We start from the raw sequence: 17819 nt of genomic DNA on the forward strand, positions 1-17819 counted from the left end.
CTCCGCCACGCGCTGCATATGTACGCTCTCCTCTGCAGCCACTGCATGCACCCAGCTCCGATTAATGCAATTTATTAAGTATTTCTACATTTTCAGTCAGTCCACAATGGATGGATGGAAACAACTGTATTTTAAATCCGACAAAGATTAACGACCCGGCCTCAGGTCTCCCATGAGGTGACTTTGAGGCCTTGCCTCGTCGCAGCTTCTAGGGCCCGCTGCACTGCCCATTCTCGTGTCTTGAGGTTGGAGCTGCGCATAGCGGCGGCCCACTTCGACGCAAGAGCCTCCGGAGCTACTGCCATTTTAACTGATATAACAGGACACCCCCAAAACATGTGCGAGAGCGTCGCTATAGTTGCCTGACATAACTTGCAAAGAGCACTCGGGTATTGCGCAGGGAAAATGTGCGGCAATCGCACCAGACTGGGGAAGGTGTGTGTCTGCAGTTGTCGCCAGGCGAGTTCCTGGCGACGTGTCAGTTTGGGTTGAGGTGGGGGCAATATTCGCCTGCCTAGCTGGTAGTGCTTGGTGATGTCGCTGCATCTGACTGAGCGTTCTCGCGTGTTCTGAACCAGGAGTTGCGAAATCGAAGAGGCGGTCTCCGCTTCTGCGCGGCGGGCCAGTTCACGCGTAGAGCGGTGCGCTTCCTCGTTCAAGTTAGGGGAACCCTTGTCGGTAGGGGTGGCGACGTGCTCTGGAAACCGAATGATCGCGCTGGTATCGAAGTGCTGTCGACCAGCTTCAATGCTTTCATCAGCTCTTAGAGTGATTCGGCTAAAATGGTGCAAGGTCCCAGCTCCAAATTATACTTCGATCTACTGCTTACAGCAATTGTTTGAAATTAGTTTTCCACTTTTGTATGGGGTTTTACAAAAGTGTGAAATGCTTAATTTCCGTCGCCTTCCCTAATTAACTCACTAGATGAAAATTTTCTGCGTCAGTACTCTTCAATTTACCCCGTATTCTCGTTAAACTTAAGAGGAAGCTTTAGCTCGGGTCTAACTCTGAGGGCGCCTATTCAAATACGTGCAAAACACAGAAACGCTTGTCTGACATAACTATTGGGTTGATTTTAATATTATTTTTTGCATTTGCAAAAAAAAGTTAAATTCTGGTGACTGTTGGAAGCGAAATTTCAATTTAGGGCCTGCATATTTTAAACGGAATTTCCAAATATTTTGAAGTACCAAAAATAAAGAAGCCCGAACTTTACAAATTCGTATCTCTGCACCTAGGGGCAGATAGCGCAGTTCTGTAAACTGCATTCATTAGAGCATTCAACGCGGACAAATTGGATATCTCAGTTTTCTCTTACATCGATTTGTTACATTGTCTACAAGGGTTTTGCAAAAGTCCTACTCACATATTAGTGATAAGTTTGAGAGCCATATATAATACATCAATTTTGTCGGCTTTAGATGTGCAATTAGATGAAATTTACAGAATTCCTATATCTATCTTATTGATGAATTACAGAGTTGTAAACTTGACAATTTCGCTTTCTGAAAATTTTGATTTTTGAGAATTTTTATTAAAACATTTACGACCAAAATCAAAATTTAGCTACCGACAGTCACTAGCTTTTAACGTTTTCTTCTAAGTGCAACAAAGTCCATCAGATTTGCTGCCGTGGTTGCCGAGAAAAACGATTTCTCCTTTCCCATGTATTTAGATAGGAGTCCCCGAGCTAATGCTTCCTTAAGAGGAAGCTTTAGCTCGGGTTCTCCTATCTAAATACATGTAAAAGGAGAATTCGTTTTTCTCGGCAACCACTGCACCAAATTTTTCGAGGTTCGTAGCATTTAAAAGAAAGCCTTTAAATCTAGTGACTGGTGGTTTCGGATTTTCGATTTAGGCCGCTAATCTTTTATTAAAGATTGGCGAAAATCGCACATATTCAGAAAACGAAACTATCAAGTTTACAACTCTGTAACTAAGCAATGAAACATGATATCACAATTCTGCGAACTGCATCTGATAGTACATCTAAAGCGGAAAGAATTGATTAGTTACACTTGAATGTGAAAAAATTCTGCAATATGGAAATACAGCTTTTTCAGAACCCTTGTGCACAACGTAACAAATTCACGTAAGATATAAATTGATATAGCGAATTTGTACGCTTTGAGTCATCTTGATGCAGAGCTATTAACTTGTAAACTTCGTGCTTCTATTTATATAGAACTTCCAAATTTCTTAAAATTCTTTTAACAAAATTCAGGCCCTATATCGAAATTCTATTTGCAACAGTCACTAGAATTTAACTTTCTCTCTCAAATGCAACAAACTTCATTAGAATCCGTGCAGAGGTTATCTGAGAAAGGCGTTTCTGCGTTTTACATGTATTTGAATAGGCCGCGTCGGAGTTCAGCCTGAGCTAAAGCTTCCTCTTGATTGCGATCCGACGTCATTTTTTGTAAACCACTACTGTGTCACTGGGGACGGGATCTCTGCAGGGCGGGAATTAGTTTGCTTTTAATCGTTTCTTGTGACCCCCAATTATCCCAAATAATTGCAACTTCTGCAGCGTGTTTTGCGAAGTACTTATCTCTATTGCTTCGAGCTTTCATTCAGGCCGCAGTAATTGTTAGTCGTTACCTTTAGTTAGTGAGGCTGACCATATTATGCGACACATGCCTTTATTATTTCTTCTGCACATGATATGCAACATCCTTCGCATTTACGCAAGGTTTCATCTCGGTCCAGCATTTTGTTCTCTTACAATCGGTGAACAGGCTTTATTTTTTTTAATGTTCTTTTATTTACTTCCTGTCTTCAGCCCATCTTTACGGAATCTTTCTTTCCTCTGGTTGTTTTCAGACACAAAAAGTGATTCCAATTAACATTAATAGCTTTGTGGTAAAAGGAAATACAAACATTTTTACTGGCCTGATTAAATCACGACGACTTGTCGGTATGTTTTAGCTATGAAGGTGCGACGGAAAAGTAATGCACACCAACAGATTCAAATGAGCCTGCTTAATTATCATCAATTGGGTTTGTTATTTACCGCGCATTCCGCTATATGATACATAAGGAAGATTTCAGTGATAGTTTACGAAGACATCACGAATGGAAATTATGCAAGTATATCTTTGGTTCACGAAAATAACAAATAACACGCATGTCGTACGTAGACTATAAATACGTAATGAGTTGTAATACGAGTGGCGAGTTCTGACATTTACCTGCGCTCAACATGAGGAACTATACCGCGGGCTATCAGATTACGAGGCGGTGCAAAAGAGGAATGACAATAATTCCTGCAATTAGAAAATGATAGACTAAAATTTTACAAGGCAAACTGGCGGAAGGAGTTGGCGTTGCCTGCTGTTTTTTGTCATGAAGAATATTATTTTTGTAATTAATCTAAGCTTTGTATCTACACTATGGGAGAGTGCATTTTATTGAAACAAAATGATGAACTTTATGAAGGAACTTTTAAAAGAAACCACTGTTTTATGCATTGAAGCACAATAGTAAGAGGAGCACCAACGCATTTCGACGGACACCTTGAAAATTATTATCTTGGAACTGGTGCTGTCCACAGAATTCGTCCCAATCGGATACGTAGATATAAATGTGACGTAAGCTAATTAATTAGAAAGTTAGTTAGGGTAATTATGTTAATTGTTCAATTGAAAATTTTGATTTCTCGTACAAGTAATTCCGGGCAACATCGAAGGGTCACGAGTTCAAATCACCTGTTATGTTCCTTTTTTTTTCCGCCCCTTTTTCTTTTTTTTTTCTTTCTTTTAATGTCTTTGCCTTTATTTTATCACTGTACGGGAACCCTCCTAAAAAAAAAAAAAACGACATATATCTTCAAATATGTATGGCCTCACACTCACATGTGCAGGTCATAAATGCCAGGTTCTCTAGCCGAGTGCCATCCATGCGGTATAACCGAGCTCAGATTGGTCCACCTTGACTGACCAAGTAGGGCACCACTGTAGGTTAAATGAGGCATACAACTCCTGCGGGACCCGCCGTGGTTGCTCAGTGGTTATGGTGTTAGACTGCTGAGCACGAGGTCGCGGGATCGGACCCCGACCACGACGGCCGCATTTCGATGGGGGCGAAATGCGAAAACACCCGTGTACTTAGAATTAGGTGCACGTTAAAGAACCCCAGGTGGTCGAAATTTTCGGAGTCCTCCACTACGGCGTGCATAATCAGAAAGTGGTTTTGTCACGTAAAACCCCATAAATTAATTTTTAATTTAACTCCTACGGGGACGGTAGAGTATCCGTCTCCAGTGCAAGAGGACCGTGATTCAAATCCCGGTGCCGCGCTATTCTCCACCGGAAAATACAAAAAAAAAAAAACCGTGTGTTGAGAAAATTGCACAAACAGGCCTGGAGTGCGGCCTGATCCCGGTGACCAGAACCGGTAACGCACTCTCTCACCAGAGCAGGATTGGCCACCCTGGTGCAGTACTTGGCCACAACCTCCTATATGAATACAACAATCGAACCCCGGCCCTCAGTCCCCAGCAGCCGCGAAGCAACTGACCACGGCGGCGGTCAGATCTGTGACGCTGCAGAGGGTGCTAAGAATACCTGGCTCCGGACAGGCCGCCATTGGAATCTGAACCTGGCAACGTTTAACGTTAGAACGCTATCTAGTGAGGCGAGTCTAGCAGTGTTATTTGAGGAATTAGAGGGTAGTAAATGGGATATAATAGGGCTCAGTGAGGTTAGGAGGACAAAAGAAGCATATACAGTGCTAAAAAGCGGGCATGTACTGTGTTACCGGGGCTTAGCGGAGAGACGAGAACTAGGAGTCGGATTCCTGATTAATAAGGAAATAGCTGGTAACATACAGGAATTCTATAGCATTAACGAGAGGGTGGCATGTCTTGTTGTGAAACTTAATAAGAGGTACAAAATGAAGGTTGTACAGATCTACGCTCCTACATCTAGTCATGATGACCAGGAAGTCGAAAGCTTTTATGAAGACGTAGAATCGGCGATGGGTAAAGTCAAAACAAAATACACTATACTGATGGGCGACTTCAATGCCAGGGTAGGCAAGAAGCAGGCTGGAGACAAGTCAGTGGGGGAATATGGCATAGGCTCTAGGAATAGCAGAGGAGAATTATTAGTAGAGTTTGCAGAACAGAATAATATGCGGATAATGAATACCTTTTTCCGCAAGAGGGTTAGCCGAAAGTGGACGTGGAGGAGCCCGAATGGTGAGACTAGAAATGAAATCGACTTTATACTCTGCGCGAACCCTGGCATCATACAAGATGTAGACGTGCTCGGCAAGGTACGCTGCAGTGACCACAGGATGGTAAGAACTCGAATTAGCCTAGACTTGAGGAGGGAACGAAAGAAACTGGTACACAAGAAGCCAATCAATGAGTTAGCGGTAAGAGGGAAACTAGAGGAATTCCGGATCAAACTACAGAACAGGTATTCGACTTTAACTCAGGAAGAGGACCTTAGTGTTGAAGCAATGAACGACAATCTCATGGGCATCATTAAGGAGTGCGCAATAGAAGTCGGTGGTAACGCCGTTAGACAGGAAACCAGTAAGCTATCGCAGGAGACGAAAGATCTGATCAAGAAACGCCAATGTATGAAAGCCTCTAATCCTACAGCTAGAATAGAACTGGCAGAACTTTCTAAGTTAATCAACAAGCGTAAGACAGCGGACATCAGGAACTATAATATGGATAGAATTGAACAGGCTCTCAGGAACGGAGGAAGCCTAAAAACAGTGAATAAGAAACTAGGAATAGGCAAGAATCAGATGTGTGCGTTAAGAGACAAAGCCGGCAATATCGTTACTAATATGGACGAGATAGTTCAAGTGGCTGAGGAGTTCTATAGAGATTTATACAGTACCAGTGGCACCCACGACGATAGTGGAAGAGAGAATAGCCTAGTGGAATTCGAAATCCCACAGGTAACGCCAGAAGAAGTAAAGAAAGCCTTAGGAGCTATGCAAAGGGGGAAGGCAGCTGGGGAGGATCAGGTAACAGCAGATTTGTTGAAGGATGGTGGTCAGATTGTTCTAGAGAAACTGGCCACCCTGTGTACGCAATGCCTCATAACCTCGAGCGTACCGGAATCTTGGAAGAACGCTAACATAATCCTAATCCATAAGAAAGGGGACGCCAAAGACTTGAAAAATTATAGACCGATCAGCTTACTGTCCGTTGCCTACAAAGTATTTACTAAGGTAATCGCAAATAGAATCAGGAACACCTTAGACTTCTGTCAACCAAAGGACCAGGCAGGATTCCGTAAAGGCTACTCAACAACAGACCATATTCACACTATCAATCAAGTGATAGAGAAATGTGCAGAATATAACCAACCCTTATATATAGCTTTCATTGATTACGAGAAAGCGTTTGATTCAGTCGAAACCTCAGCAGTCATGGAGGCATTACGGAATCAGGGTGTAGATGAGCCATATGTAAAAATACTGGAAGATATCTATAGCGGCTCCACAGCCACCGTAGTCCTCCACAAAGAAAGCAACAAAATCCCTATAAAGAAAGGCGTCAGACAGGGAGATACGATATCTCCAATGCTATTCACAGCATGTTTACAGGAGGTATTCAGAGGCCTGGAGTGGGAAGAATTGGGGATAAAAGTTGATGGAGAATACCTTAGCAACTTGCGATTCGCTGATGATATTGCCTTGCTTAGTAACTCAGGAGACCAATTGCAATGCATGCTCACTGACCTGGAGAGGCAAAGCAGAAGGGTGGGTCTGAAAATTAATCTGCAGAAAACAAAAGTATTGTTTAACAGTCTCGGAAGAGAACAGCAGTTTACGATAGGTAGCGAAACACTGGAAGTGGTAAGGGAATACATCTACTTAGGGCAGGTAGTGACCACGGATCCGGATCATGAGACTGAAATAACCAGAAGAATAAGAATGGGTTGGGGTGCGTTTGGCAGGCATTCTCAAATCATGAACAGTAGGTTGCCACTATCCCTCAAAAGGAAAGTGTACAACAGCTGTGTGTTACCAGTACTCACATATGGGGCAGAAACCTGGAGGCTTACGAAAAGGGTTCTGCTGAAATTGAGAACGACGCAACGAGCTATGGAAAGAAGAATGATGGGTGTAACGTTAAGGGATAAGAAAAGAGCAGATTGGGTGAGGCAACAAACGCGGGTAAACGACATCTTAGTTGAAATCAAGAAAAAGAAATGGGCATGGGCCGGACATGTAATGAGGAGGGAAGATAACCGATGGTCACTAAGAGCTACGGACTGGATTCCAAGAGAAGGGAAGCGTAGCAGGGGGCGGCAGAAAGTTAGGTGGGCAGATGACATTAAGGCGTTTGCAGGGACAACATGGCCACAATTAGTACATGACCGGGGTAGTTGGAGAAGTATGGGAGAGGCCTTTGCCCTGCAGTGGGCGTAACTAGGCTGATGATGATGATGATGATGATGATGATGATGATGAATGTCCGCCTTATCGAGTAATTTAGATCAAAGGTTAGAATTATGCTATGAGCCATAGGGAATCTTTAAAAAATTTGGTGCAGCTAAAAAAAGCGCCCTGTATAATGAAATTGTTTCAATATATACGACTTGTCTATATTTCGCCGTAAACCATCGAAAAAGGTTTTGCCTACACTAGATTGGGCTACGTGTCTTTGTAATACTATCTCTTGGGGGCCTCGGTACTACGCTTTGTTCTAGGGTTGCCATCTGGCCGGTTTCCCACCGACAAATCCGATTTTTTCGTAATGGTGCTGGCTTCCCGTTCGACCGGTTGGACCACCACACCGGCACACCATTTGCCTGTTTTCTGGTGCTCCCTAAATCGGCGCATGTATCCCAAGCGCTTTGTCGTGCGTTCATACATCAGAAATAACTGACATCAGGAAATTATAAGACTGAGTGGTCCAACCCCTCACTTTTATTTTTTCCTCCGGCCTTCCTCCCAGAGAGGTCTTGTAAGACGACGTGCCCCGAGGACATTCTTAGAAAATATTCGGATACCTCACACATTACCAGCTAGACAGCTAGAAAGAAGAGCATACCCACTACCTCACCCTCAAACTCATCAGGGACCCAGCTCCTCCAGATCGAGACTTATGTGCATGGCATTATAATGCAGAGGTTGCACCCCATCTGCTTCTGATACATCTGCTGCTACTGAGGAGTGCTGGGCACTCTCTATCATATGGTGGTGGAGTGTCCGCGCCACCGAACAATTACGCAGATGCCACAGAAAACTAGGATGAAGCAGAAGAGCATCATGAGGAATCGTGGGAGGCTTCGCTCGGAGCCTCAGACCTGGAATATCAGCGCAAGATAGTGAACCAGGCGCGGGAAGCAGCGATTCCCAACGGCCTTCTGGACTAGGGGAGACGCCGAATCTGAGTGAAGAAAGAACGCTTTCACGTTGATTCTTGAAATGAATGTTTACTCTCTCTCTTTCTCTCTCTCTCTATTTGAGCTTTATCCTCTGAGTCTATGCGAAACTTCTGCTTCGCTCCGATACGTCTTCGCGGTGGCCATGCACCATTGGCAATTATAGCATCAGCTGGCAGGACCACCTTGTGCCACGTGAACCAAATTGACGCAAATCATTCGTTCTCCTGCCCCCAAACATCCCTGAGTTACTGAAATGACGTGGAGTACGCTCAGTGGACTGTTGGCCTTAACTGCAGGTCCTTTTTGTTTAATTTTAAAGGTGTAACAAATTTTACATAGGGTCATTCAATAATTTTCATTCATGCGAAGTTTGTACTCAAAGTATCGCCAATTTATTTTGTTTGTATCTTTACATACATGTACGTAATGTAAACTATACGCTTATCTACTCCCTATTCGGTGCCGGTCTTTCTTCTTTTCTTTCTCGGCCAGGGTAGTAACCATACTTTGTTAACAGGAATTTTTCTTATGCTGCATTTAATTTTTCAAGTGTAACTACACTGTCACCGTGTCATTTACTTTTTTCTGTATTCATTGTTCATTTTACTTCAGCTCCACTATACTTCGAATTTTTAACGCCGCGACCTTTTATTTAATTCTAAGGTGTTACATGCCAAAACCACGATTTGATCATGAGGAAAGCCGTATTGGGGGACTACAGATTAATTTTGACCACCAGGGGATCTTTAACGTGCCCCTAATGACCCCAATGCTCCTAAGTGCACAACTATCTGTACCTGAAAAGCGTGTACAAAGAATGGAGGAAGAGGTCAAGAAAGTTGGCAACCAAGTAGAGGGTAATTGAAAGTGTAAACAGACAACCAGCAGTCACCAGAAAGAAAGTGAGAGAAACAGAGAATTGGATGCGAAGAAGGGAAAAAAAAAAGACAGTGAAGATTTACAAGAATATGAGGAAAGAAATTAGAAGGCAAAATCTGTAAGATAACACGAAGAGAAATGCTTTGCTATTTGAGGCTCGAGCTGGTTGCCTAAAGACAAAACCGCACCGAAGCAAATATTCGCAACTGGATGAGGCATGCCTATGCTGCAGCAAAATCGGGGGACCACTCAGCACATCTGAATGGAATGCGAAGGGATTCATCCAGTGAAACCGATAGGTAACGCACACCTTCCAGAACCGCTTGGATTTAAAGTTGATGGAAGCATCAACCGGTCAGCAGTAGAGAAAAGCAAGAGACGATTAGAGTGTTGGGGGGAAAAAAAGCAAGGAAGAGATTGATACGACCGGCTCCGTTACAGGCATAAATAATGGTCCCAGGTTGATAAAAAAGTTTTGAGGAATAGAAAAAAAGATTATAAAGATGTATACAAAAATGTTAGAATGAAGAACATGTATAGCATACCTGAGTAACTAAAGCAGGCTAGGTGTCTATTGGTCACCGCCCCGTTTCAGAGTAGGTCCAATAAATCGTCATCAATGCGTGGGCCTCAGGCGTTTTTGCATTTCGTCCCCATCGAAATGCGGCCGCCGCGATTTGATCGCGTGACCTCGTGCTTAGCGGCGAAACACCGTAGGCGCTAAGCCACCGCGGCCGGGTAGCGACCTTTCATCTCTCATTCTTTATTATCCCTTTTATACATTGTACTGGGTTAGTTTGACTTCCGAATTTTTCCGTATTCCTTGGCATTTGTGTTCCTACTTAAAGTACTTGTTGGTCTTAGTGTTATTCTGCGCCTAATTCTTAGCCTATCCCTCTTAGTGGGTAAGTGCCCTTGTAGAAGACCATCATCGTCATCGTCTATTTCGTCGCTAGCATCGTTGTCATCATTTTTCTATGTTGGGCAGCACGGACTCTGCAAACACGAGCGAGGACGATGAAGAGAGCGCTGGTTGTCACTGGTCTGTCATGGTACGTCGCTTGACTGGCCTGCTCACTCGTATGCCGCCGTAAGCAACGCGTTCAATACAGGCCCTGCAACAAGAAGGCCCAGCGCGCGCCTGCGTGAGAGAAGTTCGCGGCAGCTGCAAACGGGGGCCGCCTGGAAGCGTCGGTCAATGAGCTGTGAGTGCACTATTGCGTCTGACCCACGTTAGTCATAGTAAAAGCTATTGTTCGGGCGATGGCCAGCTTGCGTGTAATGACAAGTAGGTCGGGAAAGAGAGAAATTTTACGCGGTAGCGAATATCGGCCCTATATGAATACATGCCATAGCTTCAATGTTATGGGCAAAGTATGAACCAAAATGAACACAATAGAAAAATGCAGACAGCTTTCTGGAAACTGGTTTCTTGGATAGTCTTGTTCTCATTTTCTTTTCGGGAAAACATTAGGATGTTCAGCCAAACATGTTTGCTCTTCAACTTGACCGAATACTGACAAGGCGAACGCGCTGAATGGTCTCCTGCGTGGACAAGTTTTCCATTCAAGACTACAAAAAGAAAAAAAAGAACTAAATACAGCGTGCATACTTTTTGCGCCGCTTCAGGCCCGGTGTGGATGCGTCCGCGGCTACTGTTTAGACATGACAGGTTTGCTAGTCGGGTCAGTCGAGGAAATCCCTGCAAATGCTCGTCGCGATATTAAAAGAGCGCATTAACTTTTGTAACACCAGCGTGAGTATTCTACTCTTTTGCATAACGTGCAATGTTATCTTCTCGGTGTGAGATACTGATGTTAATTACCGCGTCCATTTGAGATTTGCGGCCTGGTGAGCAGTCACTTTGAAAACACCTTAAGGACACAGGAACGGAATCGGCAAGGCCATTGCTTGCACGCAACTACGTGCGCGCCACAACGGTTCGTGATTCGCCGGTGCCTCGAATGTGGATATCGTTACTGACCGGTGCACGAGCATTGTCCAGGCGCCGCTTGTTCGTATGGGCCAAAGGCTTTGCTAATTTGGTCCCTGATTACTAGAACTTCCAGACATTTCTCTTTGGCATATATATCAATTGCGTTATGCTTAAAGTGCGCCATTTTGCTCTCGTCGTAGAATCCCCGTCGGTTCGTAGGAATGCTACTTGAGGTCCTCCTGCGGGTTCTTGTCACGGTCTACGACATCGTCACCTTGCCGGTTTACATAATCGTGCAGCGACCATGGATTCGAGTACGAAAGCAAAGTACCGTTTGGGTAAGCTCCATGCACTGAATACCGCTGCACTTTTCTCCGTTTTAGCATTACGAGCTGTGTTAGCAAAAGCGGCTATTCTTTTTTAAGGAATTAGGGCTTGGATAATGCAACGATGCAAACAGCGACTTTTTGATATATGCATAACCAATATACGCCCAACTGACTGCGCTGCGGGGCTGTTATCCGCTGAGATAAGCGATCATCTGCCTGTATTTTGTTTCATTCCTTACGCGTGTAAAAAAGGGGAAGGAGGGAAATAAGCTATGAACCGTTGTTTTCGCGCAAGATCATTTGAAAATTTCCGTTCCCTGATTCTATCAACAGACTGGTCTTGTGTACTTGAAAAACAAGATACAAATGTGGTATACGAGTTGTTGTTTTTTTGTGCTACGACCAAGCGTTTCCGTTGAAATTGTGCAATCAGAGGAGTAGGAAAATACGAAAACCTTGGATAAATGCTGCTTTCTTAAAAATGATAACACAAAAAAAAATGTATCACTTGTTTGTAAAATGCAGGAGTGCGCAACTGTTGACTGAGTTCAAAAAATACATAAATAAGGTCACCGCTGAATTAAAGCAAGCAAAAATTAAGTACTATGAACGGTTTTTTGCTAAAATAAAAAATGACCCTAGGAAAGTTTGTAATGAAGTTAGAGACCTAACTTCTACGAAAAGACAGGACACTGAGACAAACATAAAGAGAACCACTAGTGTGTTGACAGGCAGAGAGGCAGCAGCTGCTTTGAGTGAATATTTCGTTTCCATTACCCAGCATCCCGACGGGGTGGTACCCATGGCCACACCTGTAGCGAGCAAATTCAGTCTGACTAACTCAGCGATACTTTCTCCTCTTACACCTGCTGAGGTTATCCAACTATTGCTTAAAGTAAAAAACAACGTCTCTCCTGGGTATGAGGATGTTAAACCAGTACTACTGAAACATATTGGCGATATAGCACCTGTCATAGCTCACGTCATAAATGGAATGTTTGAAAGCGGTTTTCCAGATATTCTAAATATCGCCCTAGTATGCCCAATTTACAAAGGAGGTGATAAACACTTCATGACACATTATCGGCCGATATCTCTTTTACCTGTTCTATCAAAGGTGTTCGAGAGTGCCCTGAATATTAGATTACAAAACTTTTTCAGTAAATATAACGCAATCAGTGACATGCCATATGTTTTCCAAAAAAATAAATCTTGTGAAGCAGCTCTTCTTAATGTCAAACATAAAATAATAACAAATAATGAAAATAGAATGTACACATCAGGTTTATTTGTAGACCTCAGGAAAGCATTTCATTCAGTATGCCACAATTTATTAATTAGTAAATTGGAACGGTATGGTGTACGAGGTATCGTACTGGAAGGTTTACGAAATTACTTAACAAATCGTTATCAACATGTCAGCATAAATAATGATGTTTCATCATACGCGGAAATCATAACGGGTGTTCCGCAAGGATCAATACTTGGACCTCTTTTGTTTTAATTTATATTAGTGACCTCTGTGACATCCCCTAGTCTCCTCAATTAGTTATGTATGCAGATGATACTAACTTGTTATTTAAAGCTGCTACTATTACAGAGCTCGACGTGAAAGTTAACAATTACCTGATGCAACTTTCTTGCTGGTTACAACATAATAAGTTACGAATGGATTCTTCTAAAACAAAATATATTATCTTTGCTTGAACTAATAAACTACATAACTGTAGTATATCTATTCTTTTTGAATATAGGACGATAGAACGGTAAAATGTTAGAAATTTCTCGGAGTGTGGTTCCAGGAAGATTTGGCCTAGAACATGCACGTCGACCAAATTGTTATGGAACTAAGTAGAACTGTCGGTTGCTTATATAGACTGAGCACCCTGGTTCCTCCGTGGTTCCAACATTCCTTGTACTAGGCACTTTTTGATTCTCGCTTAACCTATTGCATATAATTTGGGGCACTACTTCGCAAAAAAACTATAATAAAGTGATAGTACTGCAAGAGAGAGTCTTACGTGCATTCGAGGGATATCGTGGCCTTGTACAAAACTTTAGAACCAAGCTATCTTTTATAAACATTATATGTTAAAGGAAAACCAGGTATATTACTACAAGTTGATGCAATACATTAAACAAAACAAATCACAGCATATCCTTAATGTACCTACCAATCTGCATTGCAGCTGACGGCAACATAATATGAGAGCACCTAAAATAACAACCAATTACGGATAACGACTAGTTAGTTACCAGATGCCTACACTGCTAAATCGCCTACGTGATTTCATAATGAAATTATGGAAAGTCCGAATAAATCATACAAAACCTTTCTCATTGCCAATAATATTGAGTTTGTCTGATTAGAACCGTAGTATAAATTGTTAGTTATTTCATTTGTTTCCGGGTTATAGTTATAGTTTAAAACAAAATACCGCAAAATGTACCCTAAGTGTATTTCTTGAAGTCATGCTTTTTTTCTTTTTTTTAACGAAAATATTACTTTTTATCCCGACACTCCAGTTGATTTCCGTATATCTGTATGATTTGTGTGCTGCGTACGGCTTGCGTGCCGAATAGTTGTAAGTGCAGAAGCCTTTGTCAGGCCACACGGCCTTTAGCATATGCTTCCTTTCTGTTGTAAACAGGAGAAGTAAATCCATTATTCCATTATTCCATTCCATCCATTTCCAGTTATTACACAGCTTTAGAATAGCGTTTGCAACCAAACGTAAACGCATTACGTACGCAAAAAATAGCGTCGTCCTCACTGTGCACGCTCCGAGCGTTATTGGGTCTCTGTGGTTGACGTGCGCTATGATAACGCACGTTATTTTGAGAGTTAAACGTTCGTAATGTTTACGGACGCTAAGAAATAGCGTGGCGAACATGGCGGCACCGATGGCTCCCGCTTCAGCGTGAATTCTCATGATGGCTACGCTCTCACTCGCGTTGATCGCCAGTAACTATTGTAATGAGCTTTCGCTTTCTCTGAACTCACCTGAAAGGTTAGTTATGAGCGTATAGTGCGTCCATTTTGTCAGATCGTTCGGCGATTCAGCGCCCAAGGCTTAACGTGACGCGTCCGCATAGTAACAGCAGGATGGTTGCTAATGGATCGTCTTGGTTAGGATACGTTTGGCACGAGGCACCAGAAGGCGCCTTGTTTTATAACATCTTCTTTACGTTTGCATTTCCGTACGGTAAACTAAAGGACTTGAAAGGTACGCGCACCACAACTTCCCGCAAAGGTGCTTACGTTTAACGTACGTAATGCGACAAACGCTATTCTAAAGCTGTCCATTCCGTATCACGCTTCGTAATTGACCCGAGCGGCGTTCCGCTTCTGGCGATTCTGATGATTCCGTCGCTCCAACCACAATGGGCTTGGCGTGGGTGGCGCACGATAAGAAAGGAATAGAGCCGTTCTAAAAGAATATTTGCATAATACCGGCCTCGGCTACCTTTGAGACGTTCAGTATTTTTTGCTCTATGTACTGGACAGAGCCAGGGAGCCCACGGGCACACATGGAGCGCAAACAACCGACTTCTTTTGGACAGGTCACGTGCGAAAGTCCACAATCGCAAGAAGTAATAAGAAACGAAGTAAATCTAAGTAGTCTTGAAATCAAGAAACTGACCATTCGCAGATGCACCCGGAAAACCAGTGCAGTGTAAACTTGGGTACGTCTTGGGAAAGCTACACTACTACTTTTCTCACTACAAACGCATTGGTGCTGGAACTTCGCCACTAGGTTCAGCGAGAAGACACATTTATTGTAAGAACTCGAATCCTGCAGAGTAGCGACTTGTGCCAGGCGGAGTGTCGTCCTTCTCGACAGGGAGCCACGGTTACCAGCGACCAACGAACAAAAAAATAAAGTGTCAAAATTGGCGAATGACAGTTTTTGGCTGTTTGTAAGGCGGCAGACAGAACGCGCTTCGGAAAATTTAATTGGGACTACCCTTTCGGTCAAGAACGAATGAGGGTTATGCTTGTTTAGTTACTAGCTCGAGTCATTTGAAAATATCTGCCTCCGTGGTAAAATCATTGCTGATAGGAGAGCATATAGGAGTGATACTCTAAAATGAAGAAAGGGGCTGACAGATGGAATAACAAACAGATGAAATAAAAAACGGTGATATTCCAGTATTTTTCCAACTGATTTGACCAAATTACAGAGCGACGAGCATGAAGTTATCTATTGGCGCAATTTTCACTACAGCACGAGGTAATAAAAAAATTAGAAAATTATACCACTGCAACGATTTGTACCCCAACATCTGACTTAAGCTTCAGGTCAACAGTGGTTATTGCAATGTTTCTTTCCTTCCATGGATGTGCCGGCTTAAGCGCTATCAACTGCTGTGTGTTTTGACAAACAGTTGAGAGCCGATGTTTTCAGCCGACGCTGCGCCTACACCGGGACACATGTTGTACAATATTTGCAAGCTTCGGCTGGATACGAAAGGCGTTGAAGAATAGACTTCGTTGAGATTACTAGTGCACTTCTGTGCGCAAGAGGCCCATGTTTAAATCATATAATCTTTAGAATATAGGTATTTACTGATATGGGCATGATAATTACGCCTGATTTAATTGTTCGAACAGTACTGACTTCGAGGATATACTGTGGCATCTCCTCGCGGTCTGGAAAGTGGGAAAAAGCAGACAGGCTGGTGTATAGAATGGCACGTTTGGACGGTGTGTACTTGATTTGATCACACGCGGCTGTAGTTGTTGAAATATTTGTCCATTTCTGCACAGATTTAAATGTGGCTCGCTGCCAAATTGGCTGTAGCACATCAACGGAGCAGTAAGTAGAACTCCGGAGCAGAGCGACACATATGTACGCGATGCCTCGTTTGTGCCTCTTGCAATCGATTTAATCAACCGGAGAAACAGTTTTTAGGACATTTGTAAAATTTTCTCTCTTATGCTTACATGAATCATTGTTCAATAACCTGTCGAACTGCCCATTCCATTTTTAGTATTGCAAACGCGGCGTCGTCACCTTAAGGCACCCTCAAACGTTACTGTCGGAGCAAAAAGTGCAGTCCGATGGAGCTGGAGCTTTTGGGAAGAAATACGATAGGTACTATTACTGTGGAATACTTGTGCATCATTTTCACATTTCACTGCGGCGGTAGTGATAGTGGTATCGAGCGCTTCACGCACACTTTATGCGCACAAAATAACAACCTGACGTACTCCGACCATTCGCCTGTGACACGAGGGGCCTACATGGTACCATGGAAAACTTCACATCTAGGTCGTGTGATCCTTCTCTTGGCATGTTCCTACTCAAGGACGGCACTTTATGTCGGCGTAGCAGGTACCCCAGTGGATCTGAGAAGGTGCTGGTTATTCCCGGGCATGTTCGCACCACTATTCTGTCCAAGCTGCATGATCTACCAACTTTTGGTCATCTCGGGGAATCAGTACGTACGACCGTGTCCGGCGACGCTTCTTTCGGCCTGGTATGTACCGACCTGACCACCGCTACGTCGCTTCTTGTGAGTTATGTCAACGCAAGAAGAAGCCATCTGTGCTCACTGCTGGTTTACTGATACCTCTTGGCGTTCCTACCGAACCCTTCTATCGCGTTGGTGTAGACCCCTTGGCACCTTTCCCCACATCTGACTGATGCAACAAGTGGATTGCCGTCGCAACAGATTATACAACTTGGTTCGCGTTCACCAGAGCCCTTCCAACACACGTAGCCTACTTCATGTTGCACAACGTCATTGTTCGCCACGGCGCTCCTCGTCAACTTCTTACCGACAGGGGTCGCTCCTTCCTCTTTACAGTTGTGGCCGACTTCCTCCGTGCTTATTCTGCTAAGCACAAATTTACTAATGCATGCCATCCGCAGACGAATGGTCTTACAGAGCGGCTTAATCGAACAATAACAGATATGCTGTTCATGTATGTTTCTGATAACCATCGTGACTGGGATACTGCTCTCCCGTTTGTCATATTCGCGTACAATTCATCGCGCCACGACACTGCACGTTACTCACCATTTTATTTGTTGTGCGGCCGAGATCCAGTATTGCTTTTTAATACAATACTGCCTACCCCTCAAGAGTCCGTGTCTCAGTATACAAGCGATGTCATTGCTCGAGCCCAAGAAACACGCCAAGTTGCTCGCCGTCGCCTTTGTGCTTCTCGGAACAAGCGTAAAAGCATTTGTGACAATAGTCACCGGGACGCCGATTATATTTCCGGGGATCTTGTCCCTCTGCGATCGCCCACCCGCCGTTTCGGCCTCTCGGAAAAACTGATATCCCGCTACTCCGGCCCTT

At 43.5% G+C, this 17819-nt stretch overlaps 1 protein-coding gene across 1 annotated transcript in view; it reads left to right on the forward strand.

Annotated features, from left to right (window-relative positions):
• The first annotated feature begins 10009 nt into the window (after positions 1–10009).
• The window catches only part of LOC126547988 (fatty acid CoA ligase Acsl3-like), a 120511-nt gene continuing 112701 nt past the window's right edge, over positions 10010–17819 (forward strand). The window contains exons 1-2 of the mRNA XM_050196052.3: positions 10010–10447; positions 11379–11516. Of these exons, the coding sequence (XP_050052009.2) occupies positions 11400–11516 (117 nt within the window). The 5' untranslated portion in view covers positions 10010–10447; positions 11379–11399. The remainder of the gene's footprint in view (positions 10448–11378; positions 11517–17819) is intronic.

The sequence above is a fragment of the Dermacentor andersoni genome, chromosome 1 (genome assembly GCF_023375885.2).
Source record: "Dermacentor andersoni chromosome 1, qqDerAnde1_hic_scaffold, whole genome shotgun sequence".
NCBI classification, from domain to species: domain Eukaryota; kingdom Metazoa; phylum Arthropoda; class Arachnida; order Ixodida; family Ixodidae; genus Dermacentor; species Dermacentor andersoni.